The 15060-nt window shown below is 38.3% G+C and overlaps 1 protein-coding gene across 1 annotated transcript in view; it reads left to right on the forward strand.

Moving 5' to 3' along the window:
* Positions 1-15060, forward strand: part of LOC150109672 (neurobeachin-like protein 1) — a 1254229-nt gene that overhangs the window by 175891 nt on the left and 1063278 nt on the right. The window contains exon 8 of the mRNA XM_090413954.1: positions 8989-9138. Coding sequence (XP_090270080.1) covers positions 8989-9138 — 150 coding nt within the window. The remainder of the gene's footprint in view (positions 1-8988; positions 9139-15060) is intronic.

Consider the following 15060-nt stretch of genomic DNA (forward strand, 5'->3'; position numbering starts at 1 on the left):
TTGTGAGTGCACAGGATGTCAAAATTTTGTAGGATGATTTGGATAGTTTGGAGGACTGGGCTAGGGAAAATGGATGTCAATTTAATGTGGCAAAGTGTAATTTTATGCATTTTGGGGTGAAAAGATTACCAGCAGTATATCACATTGGTGGAACCATACTCCAGGAGATTGATGAGGCCAGGGATTTGGGAGTGTTGGTGGATAGGGAATTGAAGTTTAGGGGACACACTGCAAAAGTGGCTAAATCAAATTACTTGGCTTCTGAAAAATACTTTAACAAGCAGAGACAAAGAAGTTATTGTTCCTCTGTATCGAGACTTGATAAGACCCCATCTAGACTACTGCGCCAGGGTTTCTTCTTGATGGGGAGGAGGTGGAGAGGATCCAGAGACGAGTGACCAAGATGATAGCAGGTCTGTGGAATGAACCTTATGAGAACAGGTTGAAGATTTGTGGGTTGCAATAATTGGTCGATAGGCGGAAAAGGGGTGATATGATAGAGATATTCGAATTACTGAAGGGTTTTTATAAGATTAATCCAGAAGATATTTTTGAGAATAGGACTGGTGGTGGGAGGACTAGGGGCCATACATGGAAGCTGAGCAAGAATATGGTTAGCATGGGTGTTAGAGGTTTTTTACTTGGAGAGTGGAATAAGCTACCAGAGTCTGTTGTGGGTGCTCTGACCGTGAATGAGTTCAAGGCGAGATATGATAGATACTGTGTGAATGTCGAATAGTTGTTCTTGACATGATGTTAGGGCCTCCCTCGATGAGTCTGTCGACTCCTTGGAGTTGCCTGGAATAATAATAATAATAATAAGTTTGGTAACCTCTCATGTGGAATTGATAAAACAGGGACTAATTTATTACCAGAGACATAGAAGTGAATTTTTTATTTTTTTATTATGGAATGAAACTTTTTGCTGCATTTTAAAAAAATAAAGGTAGGGAAATATTTTTAATTCTATTTTTATTTATTCTTTTTTTATTTTATTTTATGAAACTCACAAAAGGTTCTAAACATATAGTACATTAGTGATGTGGATGGACTAAAGATTTTTTCCCAATTTTTTCATTAATTTTTATTATTTTTTTGAATTTTTCATTTTATGTTTTATGCAATCAATGGAGCCCAAACATGGAACTTTTTCAAGCCACTTTAGGACTCCAACAAGCTTGGATAGTGAAGTTCATTATCCAAGCTTGTTGGAGTCATCATCAACCCTGGATGATGAAGTTCCTTTCTCACCTAAAGACAGTTGCATACATATGTGTCCACAGTGGGATTCCAACTCTCATTTGGTTGGAGAATAGATATTTAACTATTGACTGTCAAAATTGGAGTTGAAGAACTTGATTTATGCTTCAACATATAATATATATATATATATATATATATATATATATATATATGTAGAAAGTATTTTTACCTTGGGTATAAATATGTTAAAGATACCAAGCAATTTTAAACCTGGTTTTACTCCATTTCCCAAGTAAGCAAACAGACTAAAAGTCAAGTTTGCGCCTGCAATTGATGCAAGTCTAACTGATCCCACAGGTAGTGCAGGACCAGGGCAACTCGTGGCAAAGGTGGAACAGGCTCCGATCACTAATCTTAATATTTACCCTTAATGCCAAAACACATCTCCAAGAAGGGGATGTATGGTGTTTTGTATTAAAGGCAAGGGGCCACTACCCAGACCGGTTTCGACCTTTATTGAGGTCGAATGGGAGTTCATGCCTTTCATCACTGGCCTCTTTAGATTTAAAAAAAAGTTGTGCTGAGAGTCAGCTTGATAGTGAGAGAGGAGGAGAAAGGTAGAGTGGATAGTAGTAGATAGTTAAAGGAGGCCTCAGTCGATCTACTTGGTCTGACTTAAATGTCAGCACCAAGCAGATCTCCGACATTATCTCCCTCCATCCGTTCTTTTCAGCTTTCCTCGGTCGGTCACCTCTTCAGATGACCGCCCGAGGAAAGCGGGGGAAAAACAAATGAAAGAAGCAACACATGAAAAAGGAAACTGGTAAATAACATTAAAACGTACATATAACAATTTGTAAGACAGAACCAAAGAAATAAGAAACTAGGTGAATTTCGGAATTTCAAACTGAATGACCAGAAGAGCGGGGGAAGAGCCTGGTGGGGATTCGGGAACTTCAGTGGGAACTCCTTCAACATCTACCTTGCAGCCCTGACCTCCCCCTTTCTTCAAACCGCTTTCACCAGTTAGGCTGCTGAAACAGTATTTTACTGCCAAACATTTTGTTAATGATTAGGAGATTGAAATTGAGGTGCATAATTGGCTGAGACAGCAGACAAAAGAATTCTGTGCTGTTGGTTTTGAAGGACTGATAAGCACCGGGACAAGTATATAAATTAAAATTATAAATGTTGAAGGGAATTATGTAGAGAAATAAAGTTTTTTTTGAGGTTCGTTTTTTACTTGTTTTATTTTTTTATAACCATTTGTAACTTACTGATTTTCCCTTGCATGTCAAATTATATGAATCTTCCTTTATATAAATAAATATAAATAAAAGATTTGATGATGATATACATCATCAAATTCTTGAATGCACCCTCAAGGTGTGTACAGGATATCACGATAGTACTACATGATAAAGTTACATCATTACTAACTTCTTATCAACAATTTTCCACCAATTAATCTGTTATCTGTCCAGACTCCACTATTATCATGTCTTGTATTTCAGTTTTCTAAGGCACTTTTTTTTGCTGTAGTTCTGGATCTTTTTCCTACCATGGTGGCAAAGAACACTTGTTTTGCTAATATATAAGACTCGAGAAATTCTGCGAAATCCTACTCTCCATAAAAAAAAAAGTACTCACCCAAGATCTTCCCATTTAATCAATATGGATAGTGTAAGGTAATTAATGTTGCTATATCATTGTTTGAAGAAACATTGCTTTTTGTGTGAGAACCATTCCAGTATTAAGAATATGAAGAACAGTAAAAAAAAAAACAAAAGAACATTGATTTTTTTGGGAAAATATAATTTGTTACATTAATTTTTTGGTTACTGCAATGATGCTTTATATTATGCATATTTTTGCCTGTTTTTCTTATAGTTAAAAAATGAATTTGTTTAGAAAGTTGTTTTTATTAAATAAAGAAAACCAATTCTGTTTTGTTTCAGTCCGCAGTTTCTTGACAATCTCTATTTTGCCTGAATCCAGCTTGTTCATCTCTAATTTTTCTTAGCTGTGTCTCAAGCATAATTGCATAATCTTACTAGGAACACTCAATAGGGAAGTTCATTTGTAATTCTTACATTCAGTTTTATTTCCCTTTTTTTTATAATTGGGTACTAATGAGAGCTTTACTACAGTCATCCAGAATTTGACTCTCTCACCATGTCTTCTGAGTTATGCAGTAAAACGTTTATACCATATTTGGGCATTTCTGGTTGAATCCCCTCCTCTCCAGCTGCCTTTCCACATTTCAGGACTTGATGACCTTTTCTACCTGAAGTATTGATATGCATTCCTGTTGAGTGTTTTCTACCTTCATTCTGCCACTGCTTGTTTCATTTAGCAGGATTTCAAAGCAACTATTCCAGATATCTTTGGTTTTCATGTTATCTTGATCATTTCTGATTTCTTTTACAGTAAACTCTCCTCCATTTCTAAGCTTTTTTCAATAGTCTCCAGAATATTTTCCCACCATCCTAATATTTTTCTTATATATATATATATATATATATATATATATATTCTTACTGAAGTTTTTCCTCTTTAGCTAGTTTGACACACTGCTTCACTTTCTTAAATTTTTCTTATTTTCTCAGAGTACATGCTGACTTACTTGCCAGGAAGTTTTGATGTGGATTCTTCTTTTCTTTGACTGCCTCCTTACCTTCCTGAGTCCATCATGAAGTTCTTATCTTTCTATCCTTGCAGGCAAGGATAGAAAGATAAGAACTTTACAACCTCAACACATGCTTCTCTGGCTGAGTAAGTAAATGTTTTATTTAGGGTTTGCCACTGAATCTCCAAAGTTTGGTTCTTGTTTTTAATCTTGAATTAATTTAAAAAAAAAAAAACATAGTGTTTATGTATTTGAGTCTGCAGTTCACCTTTGAAAGCTGCTAAACTTTAATTCACTTTAAAACTTTCTTACATACACTCTTCTTTTCAATATGAGATTCAGTTTTATCCTGCTCAACAATAAATGGCAATTACTTCTGATTTCAATCTTCAGTGGATTCTTGTAATGAGCCAGTGGGAAAATATTACCTATCAACAATAATGTAGTCAGCATGATGCTTTTCTTATTTCTTGTATCTTCTCTTCATGTGAATTTGTGTACATTTTTATGTTGGAACATGATGTTAGCAATAACCAGTCCATATCCCAAACAGAAATCCAGTAGTTTTGTTCTCTTCTCCAGATTTTCTCGAAACATTTCTATGTTTGGTAATCATTTCCTACTCAACTGTTTAGATCTCTAATAAGAATCAACTCTTCCTTTTCTGTTTTGTCAGCTATGTTCTCCATGTCTTGATATGGTAGAACTATTAGGCACAAATCTCATAAAATAAATCCCATAGTTGTTTTCCCCATTCTGATATTTGCCCATATCACTCTACTTGATATTGCCTACTATTCAAGAAGACTGTCTTCATGTTTTGCTGAATGCTATAACTACTCCTTTTCTCAGATTGTTCCTGCCCAAGTATAATATCTTGCATTTGTTGCTTAGAAAGATCTCTCCTGTTTTTGTGATGCATATTATGTCGATCTTTTACTTCCAGCTTTGATCCTTAAGCACTCCTTTCTACAATGGTATCATCTGGATATGTGAGAATTGCTGAAACATGGATGGATAAAAGTTGAACTTTGGTGGCCTTTGCAAAGATTTGGAAGTTTTGACTGCCACTTGAGCAGGAAACAAGTTAAAAAATGTTTTCACTTAGCCCTTTCAGAGTTAGATATGGATTAGCCACTGGCGTTTTTTGAAGCTTCTGCTGCATGGTGCCTTGCACTCTGAGTGGAATGCTAGATTCATGATACTGTTTTACAATATAAGCAATGCCAAGAGAGGAAAAAAAATATTTATTAAACTTACTAATATTAGTGAGTTAAAGATCTGTTAAGAATAGTAGATCAGGTTTAGATGTTTATAAATTGTGGTGCTGGTGAAGTAGATTTGAATCTTTTTTTTTTTAAATATTTTTTTTATAGGTTTTTGTTTTTTGTCCAATTTTTATTTATTTATTTTTTTTTTGTTTGGATTTTTGGGGATCAGAAGAGCAAGTTTTAGGTCTTCTTAAATCATTTTAGGTTTTTTTGGGTTAGAGTTTATTTCTTTTTTCTTTTCTTTCTTTTTTTTCTTCCTTCTTTTTTTTTTTATCTGCAGTACTACCAAAATTTTGTATGTATTGTTGACTTTCATTGTATGCTGAGGAGTTAGTGTGTGTGTGTGTGGGAACATATATAGTGAAGGCGAAGGCCCTGCAAGCAAGTGTCCTATGCAGGGAACACCTTGGTTTCTGGTCTATTGTGAGACATCAACAGATCCCACAGCAGACTAATATGTTTGAACTCCTTCCAGACACTCCTGGTGTGTGTTATCATTAAGTTCCTCTGTACCGGTTGGTTGATTTATGGTTGATCGATGCAAGGACAACAAAGGTTATACTGTGCCAAATCAAAGGTTACAGTAAACAGATAAATTAGTAAAAAACTGTTGCATACAAAAAAAGTAAAGTTTAAATAAATTAAGTTAGCCAATTCATTATCTACACATAAATAGAATTTATAATGAAATGTGTTCATATGATTAACATATAATTAATCTATAATTAATCTGCCTGAGTGTGTATGGCTTGGTCAGATTAATAAAATTGCATTCCTCTCTAGTGAACTGCTGGCACTAGAGAGGAATGCAAAAAAAAAAACTCCATCAGGATATGACAAATGGTGAGATATGTGCTCATTTTTCACACATAGGTGAGATGAGTCATCAGCCTCAGTAAATAAGAATGTGTGAGATGACTGTGACCTATGTGGAACCTAACAAGAACAACTTCCTCTCTTCTGTTTCTCTATTGACTATACTGCCAATGATTGCATTAAATTAATCTTAAGGCTTAATCTAATGCAATCTGTTTGTCAGTGCTTCCTACCATGATGATTTCCATTAAGTAATTAGCTTTTATCTTATAAACAACTGGTAGTCTGTATGTGGGACTGTCAAACAGTACCTGGAAAAGTGTGAGCTGATCTAGAAACTGCATCTGCAGTCTCATTTTTCTTAATTCTAATATGGCTGGAAATCAGACAGATCCAAACATTAGAATTAGGGTCTTTATTTTGTACAACAATTATAGTACCTCACTGGATGTAGATTGTCCAAAGTAAAGGAGATAGTCTTTAAGGAACTTAATAAATCTATATAAATCATACATTTTTTGTAGCAGTTTCATTTTATGTGCATGAGCAAGCTGAATCGCATTCAACTCTTCTTTATAATTACTGCAATCAAGTGGGATTTGATTGAAGATAATAAGATCAGAGAAAACAATAACACAGACGACAGATGTCTCAGATCTTGAACCATTGATATAGGTGGGAAAGACTTCAGAGTTGGATGCTCTGTGCATGTTAAACATTTGCAGGTTGATAGATGATGGAGTATGAGACTTGTGTAGTTGACAGAGCGAGAGCTCTGTGCACATTAACAGTTGCAGGGATAGATGATGGAATATGAGAGTCATGTAGTTGACAGAGTGAGAAGTTGCATGGTGGTGTGTAAACCTGTTACAGAGGAATGCTGTAATGTGCAGTGCTGGTAACATTATCAACATTTATGCCAATTGCTTGCATAATCTCTTTTGCACACTCACCAAAGGAGCATATGACAGTGTCTGATGTGTAATATTCAGTTACCCAACGTAGAGAAAAAATGCTAGTAAATGTTGGATGCGACTTAGGACATAGTTAAGACACAGCTGTTTCTATTGAAGCAACAGAACAGGCTCATTTGCTTTGACATAACGATCTTGAATGGGTGATATGCAAAGAAAACCAGTAGCTGTCCACATACCTTGATGATGGATAGGGTCAAACCATCAGAGTGTGCTTTCTCTTGCAGAATTGTAACCCCATAATCAAGCTTTTACCCTACAAGTGGTGCACGATAAAGGTGAAGCAAGGAACATCAGTCTGCACCCCATTCTATAAAGGATAGAGTGCAAAAGATATTCAATGCTCTTTTGCACATTTCTTTAAGTTGATGAATGTGTGCAAGAAATGCATGCTTTCTGGTCTGTATTCTTCATCAGGATCTGGATGAAGAATACTTTTTCGGCAGAAGTCATCAACGTAAAGAGCATCACTGCTGTGGGAGAAAGCTGTTCAATGATTGAATTAATGAGGATAGCAAAGCGTGTCACACTTAAGACTTGAGGACCACCTGTTTCTTTATGGAGATGTGCTTCTCATTTGTACTTGGAAGACTTGCTGAACAGAAAGTTTTTAATAAAAACTTAATGTGCCATATTTTAAGGCTATATCATGAGCTTTTTCAATGTCAGAGAAGATCATAACCAGATGTTTTTGTTTCAGGAAGGCATCTCTTATACATGTTTCTAAACAGACCAAATAATACAATTTTGAATGGTGTTTACAAAAGCCACATTGTGTGATGGAAAGAAGTTGGTTACTTTCTAAGTACTAGAGAAGCCTGGCATTTATTATTCTCTTCATTATCTCACAAAGACAGCAGTTTGGTCATGTCAATGTTTCTGACATTTAAAGCTTCTCAGGTGAGGAGGGATGTACAGCCTAACAAGACATTTGAAATAACCTGCTTTTACAGATGTTGAATGTTTCAGTGTATGTGAAACATAAGATGATATTTTTGGTCAGAACCTGATGATAATCATCCTTGCACATCACAATGTGCCTTATGCTTGTCACTCTTATGGATACAAGGTAGGAGTCTTACCGCAACATCTTTTATCCTTGCAGGCTAAGCTCACTAGCCAATTTATCATGGCCATGCAATCCAGAACTGCTCCATTTTGCCAAAGTAGTGCAAGACTACTAGGATCCCCTTTCTGGATGTCCATGGGTTGCACTGCACAGTAAACATGGTGGCAAGATTTTGGATTCCAGTGATGGTAGTCTGGAAGACAGGACATTAAAAGAGAATCAGGAGAAGCATTGTGAAGAATATGGGTAGAAATGCAAAGAAAAAGAGATAGAATGAAACCATCATCACTGAAACCTCCCTTCCCCACAATGAACAAGTGCACCATGTGGAGGGCTCTTGCAGCTGATTTGCAAAAACTTTCTGTTGCTGTACTCTTGAATGGGGAAGGTTTTTGAGTGACTGGATTTATAACATCATGCCTTATAGGAATGCTGAAGCTTATGCAGCATTCCTATGAAGCTGCTACCTACACCAGATGTAAGAATTAGTTTCATGATGTCAAACTGTTGGTTTATGATCTCTAATATGGTCTTTTTTTTATGATATTTTTATAGTCTCATTTCTTCCTCCTCATGATATTTTTGAGCTGTATGCATAGGTAAGCAGACTGTAAGATGGGAGATAAATTTCAGTGCCTAGTGTGAGACCTCCATCACCTTTGTTTATTTAGAGGGACCTGAAGTGGCCCAAAAAAGTTCTGTGTTTGGTCTCCAGATCAGAATTTCAGAGATTAGCTTTTTAGCTCATGCAGATTGCAAATGGTGTACTCCAGGTTTACTACCTCTTGTTGGTGTAATTCATATTTGATTAAAAGGAAAAGAGAAGTTAATTTAAGGAACATGTGATTATAAAGACCTGCAGTGCATTTAAATATTGAAAGTTGATAAACAAAAATGACATCATTGACAAAATAGAAACACTACTTTTTATAAAAGTCATTCTTAATTGTTAATTTCATAATGTTGTATTATTAAAACTTTTAAAAATTTATTTTAAAAACATTATTAATAAAATGTTTATTTCAGCACAATGGTTTAGCTGCAATCACACCAGCAATGCTTGAAATTCTTACACAACTTTTATCTGATTCCTTCATTTGTTCTGAGGCCAAAAAAGTTATCCTCCAGTGTTTGACTCAAATTCTCTGTTTACTAAATGGCTGCACTCCTGATGAAGTAAGTAAAATATAATTTTATAAATAAATTAATGTTCAACACAGAACTGTACTTTGTAAAACTTTTAACCTTTAACAGAGATCCCTAACATGTGAAGCACCTATTCGTGGTAGAGGGGGCTTCCACTAATAGCACTGTCCTGTTTTTTTTGTTCGTATTTTCTTTTTTCTTTTTTTTATGCTTTTCTTCTCATTTTTCACTCTATCATGCATGAATCTTTTTTACTATTTTGTCTTTAAGACCCATTATCACTGGGATTCAGCACTTTTCTGCTGTGTTTGCCATGCGGTGCAACATTCGATAGACATCTGGAAATGGCTATCCTGGTATTCCTGCAGGCATGCTTAAGGGTCAAAGCTGTATAACAGAGAGAAGACCTCCACATAGCCTTTAAAGGAATACAGAGAACCGACCAGGGCTTCTGACCTAATGTCCAATTGGAAAATGGCTATCCTGGTATTCCTGCAGGGGTGCTTAAGGGTCAAAGCTGTATAACTGAGAGGAGACCTCCACATAGCCTTTAAAGGAATGTGGAGAACCGATCAGGGCTTCTGACCTAATGTCCAATCCTCATCGTCTCATGGTGCACCCGGTTAGGTATCTACCTGGATATTGAACGAACGAGGATGGGCTGCCAATTTGGGATTTAGCCAACCAAATTGTATTCTTATTGGCTTAAACCAAAATACAAAATGATGGTACAACATGACAAAATTTCATGCCGGCTGGGGCGTCGCCTGGTTAAACAAGGCCCCCGTTGTTTTCGCCAGGGAACCAGGGCAAACAGCGAAAAGTCAGCTACTGGAACAAATCTGAAAGCACACCCAAACTCAACATCACTAGAGTTAACGATCGGTACTATCAACATAAGAAGCCTGAATGACAAAGAAATCGAGCTAGCTGAAGAATTAGATAAGTACCAGATCGACATAATAGGGGTGACTGAAACAAAAAAGACAAAAACTGGTGAGATCTTTCTGAGCAATAAATACAAAATGTTATATTCAGGAAATGACGATCAAGGAAAAGAAGGAGTAGCCATAGAATACTATGGCTACTCCTACTATGGCAACACAAAATACGAGGCTAATCTTCTTGAATGGCAGTCAGTCTCAAGTAGAGTGATGTGGGCAAATCTCAAAATGGGGAATTGGACAATGAGACTTATTTGTGCCTATGGTCCCACAGAAGGTTCTACTAAGGTAGAAGTGGAGGAATGTTTTGATGCTTTAGAAAAAGCAATTGACACAATGAAAAAGGAAAAGTTGGTGCTTGTTGGGGATCTAAATAGCAGAGTAGGAAATGATTGTCAGATATACAAAAATATTTTGGGAAAATTTGGAGAAAAGAGCAAAGCTAATAATAATGGCAAATACCTATTGGATTTCTGCTCAGGACATGGACTGGTTATTACTAAGACCATGTTCCAACATAAAAATGTGCACAAATTCATATGGAGAGAAGAGGCAAGGAATAAGAAAAGTCTCATTGACTATGTTATTGTTGATAGTGTTGTTTTCTCCCTGGTGCAGGACACCAGAGTGTACAAAGGATTTGAAATTGGAAGCGATCACTATTTAGCCTTGAGCAGGATAAAATTGAATTTCATATTGAAAAGAATATCATGTAACAAAGTTTTAAAGCAAATAAAAGTTGAGCAGCTCTCAGATGTGAACTGCAGACTAAAATACACAAATATTATTCAAGAAAAAATGAAACAGTTTGAGAACAGGAACCAAATCTTGGAGGATCAGTGGCAAGCCCTGAAGAAAACACTGATTCATTCAGGCATGTGGTGAGGTTATCTGCAAGGATAGAAAAATCAGAACTTCATGGTGGACACAGGAAGCTAAAGAGATGGTGAAGGAAAAGAAGAAAACATATCAAAAGTTCCTGGCAAATAAAGCAGCTTGTGCTCTTAGAGAATACAGAGACAAATGTAAGAAAACTAAACAGTGTGTACAACTAGCTAAACAAAAGTCATGAGAGGACTTTGTCAAGAACATAGAAAATAAATATCAATTAGGTAGCAAAATATTCTGGAGGTTGTTGAAAAAGCTTAGGAATGGAGGAAAGAGTGCTGTAAAAGGAGTTAGAGATGATAAAGGCGACATGAAAACGAGAGAAAAAGATATCCTTGAAGTATGGAGTAATTACTTCGAAAAATTGCTAAATGTAACAAGCAGTGATAGTATAGTGGTAAAAAACACTCATCAGGCATACAGTCAGGAATATATATTCATACTTGAAGTAGAAAAAGCCATCAAAGGTTTGAAATGTGGAAAGGCAGGAGGAGTAATGATATTGGACCAGAAATGCTGAAGTATGGTGGTAAAAAGTCTTACAGTGGCTGCACTGCATAGTTCAGAAAGCATGGACAGAGGGACGAATTCCTGATGATTGGAGTAGAGCTCTCATAGTACCATATATAAAAAGGGAAATAAAACTGAATGTGAGAATTACAGAGGTATTTCCCTACTGAGTGTTCCTGGCAAGATCTATGCAAGTATACTTGAGAAACGGTTGAGAAGAATTGTGGAAGAAAAGCTTGGTGAAGAACAAGTTGGATTCAGGCCAAATATGGGGCATTATATCAAGCAATACTTAGTCTTTATTTGAGTTGTAAGTCTGCAGTTAGAATTGAAGGATGTTCAGGAAGATGGTTTGATGTTAAATCTGGTATAAGAGAAGGATGTATGTACATTATTCCCTCTGTTATTCATTATCTATATGGATCACATTATGAAGGAAAGTGGTATTAAACATGATATCAGAATTGGACATGTTAATGTCAGCTCTCTGCTTTATGCAAACGATGTTGTACTTCTAAATAAATCCGCTACAAGTTTGCAAGATTCCCTATCTAAATTGAATAACTGTTGTAATAGATATGTTATGAAGTTCAGCATTAAAAAACAAAGATTTCTTTTCCTTCTTTAACTTCCTGTGACCAGTGTGGAGTTCTGATTTTTCTATCCTTGCAGACAACCTCACCACATGCCTCTCTGGCTGAATCAATCAGTGTTTTCTTCAGGGCTTGCCACTGACCCTCCAAGATTTGGTTCCTGTTCTCAAACTGTTTCATTTTTTCTTGAATAATATTTGTGTATTTTAGTCTGCAGTTCACATCTGAGAGCTGCTCAACTTTTATTTGCTTTAAAACTTTGTTACATGATATTCTTTTCAATATGAAATTCAATTTTATCCTTGCACATGACTAAATAGTGATCGCTTCCAATTTCAAATCCTCTGTACACTCTGGTGTTCTGCACCAGGGAGAAAACATCACTGTCAACAATAACATAGTCAATGAGAATTTTCTTATTCCTTGCCTCTTTTCTCCACGTGAATTTGTGCATATTTGTATGTTGGAATATGGTGTTCGTAATAACTAGTCCATAGTAATAACTAGTCCATGTTCTTAGCAGAAATCCAATAGGTATTTACCATTATTATTAGCTTTGCTCTTTTCTCCAAATTTTCCCAAAACATTTTTGTATGTCTGACAATCACTTCCTTACTCTGCTATTTAGATTCCCAACAAGGACCAACTTTTCCTTTTTCATTGTGTCAATTGCTTTCTCTAAAGACTCGAAAAATTCTTCCACTTCTACCTTAGTAGAACCTTCCGTGGGACCATAGGCACAAATAAGTCTCATTGTCCAGTTCCCCATTCTCATATTTGCCCACGTCACTCTACTTGAAATTGCCTGCCATTCAAGAAGATTAGCCTTGTATTTAGTGTTGAATACTATGGCTACCCCTTCTTTTCCTTGATTGTCATTGCCTGAATATGACATTTTGTATTTATTGCTCAAAAAAGATCTCACCAGCTTTTCCTTTTTTGTTTCAGTCACCCCTATTATGTTGATCTGGTACTTATCTAATTCCTCAGCTAGCTCCATTTCTTTGCCATTCAGGCTTATTATGTTCATAGTACCGAACTTTAACTCTGGTGATGTTGATTGGGGTGCGTTTTCAGATTTGTTCCAGTAGCTGAATTTTCGCTGTTTGCCCTGTTTCCCTGGCAAAAACAACGGGGGCCTTGTTTAACCGAGCGATGCCCCCACTGGCATGAAATTTTGTCTTGTTGTACCATCATTTTGTATTTTGGTTTAAGCCAATAAGAATACAATTTGGTTGGCTAAATTCCAAATTGGCAGCCCATCCTCGTTCGTTCAGTATCCAGGTAGATACCTAAAAGGGCGCACCATGAGACGGTGAGGATTGGACATTAAGTCAGAAGCCCTGGTCGGTTCTTTTCACCCCCCCCCCCCCCCACCCCCCCCCCCCCCCACCCCCCCCCCCCCCCACCCCCCCCCCCCCCCACCCCCCCCCCCCCCCACCCCCCCCCCCCCCCACCCCCCCCCCCCCCCACCCCCCCCCCCCCCCACCCCCCCCCCCCCCCACCCCCCCCCCCCCCCACCCCCCCCCCCCCCCACCCCCCCCCCCCCCCACCCCCCCCCCCCCCCACCCCCCCCCCCCCCCACCCCCCCCCCCCCCCACCCCCCCCCCCCCCCACCCCCCCCCCCCCCCACCCCCCCCCCCCCCCACCCCCCCCCCCCCCCACCCCCCCCCCCCCCCACCCCCCCCCCCCCCCACCCCCCCCCCCCCCCACCCCCCCCCCCCCCCACCCCCCCCCCCCCCCACCCCCCCCCCCCCCCACCCCCCCCCCCCCCCACCCCCCCCCCCCCCCACCCCCCCCCCCCCCCACCCCCCCCCCCCCCCACCCCCCCCCCCCCCCACCCCCCCCCCCCCCCACACCCCCCCCGACAAATTGTGATTTTTTTTCTTTGTTCCTTAATTGATTGAAACTAGTGTAATGTAAATTATGAGTATTAGTATTGGCAGTAGACCTTCATGGACTCATCGTAAGAAGTCCCAATTATCTCTCTCTCTCTGTGTTGTGTGTGAGAGAGAGATAATAGGGATAATCAAATTATGTCTTAAATACATTCACTGTTTCTGCACTCCCACACAGCACCCATTCCATGCAAAGAACCTTCTTCTTGCCCCTTTCCTCAAAATCTTCTTATACAGTTTCCACGGATGGCATTTTTTTGGAACAAAAGGCCATTCTATGAAAAATCTCTTCTGCATTAACCTGGTAACATCCCCTTACTAATTAATGTCTCAGTTATATCACCCCCCCCCCCCTCCTTTATTTGCAAGGGCCTGAAAATGGCATTCCCTCAATCTGTCCTCAGCCACAGGAGACCAGAAACCACTTAAGTCCATCTTTTCCAGACCCTTCTGGTACCTCATCCATGGAAACCAGATGACCAAATCTGAACACAGTAGTCTATACAAGGCCTGATTAAGTCCTTAAAACAATGGAACCATAACTTCCTTACTCTGTATGTCAAAAACCTCCTCATCACTGCCTTAATCCAATATGACGATTTTACAGTTTGAGCAATGTGGTCCCTAAACTTCAGGAGTCTGTCAACTGCCACTTTCAGATTTGACCTTTTTGCACCTCCTTCAAAATTTTTCCATTACTTTTTTTCTTTTCTTCACCTCCTTGCTTACCAAATTTCAAACCATCTCTTTTGCCACATTGAACTAGTAGCCCCATACACGTCCTACTCATACAATCTATTCATAGCCTCCTGTTTGGCCACAATCTCTTTTATTTCCATTGATCCTCCCAACTTTGTATTATCTCCTAACAGCTGCATAACTCCAGTTAAATCCATCTTTTTATCATTATAAGTTAAACAATAACGGATCCCCAAAACAGACACTTGCTGCACATCACCAGTGACTTTCCTCTTTTGTGCTCCCCATATTGCAACTTGCTGATACCTATCTGATTCACTAATTTAGTATAACTTCATCTATTTCAATTTAGTTGGCTTGTTTTTTGGCAGTCTATCAAAGTCCTTTGCAGAATTAGCTTATACTACTGCACATGCATCA

Source organism: Typopeltis vanoorti, chromosome 2, assembly GCF_054136105.1.
Source record: "Typopeltis vanoorti isolate ZY-2024b chromosome 2, IOZ_Tvanoo_1.0, whole genome shotgun sequence".
NCBI lineage: Eukaryota > Metazoa > Arthropoda > Arachnida > Uropygi > Thelyphonidae > Typopeltis > Typopeltis vanoorti.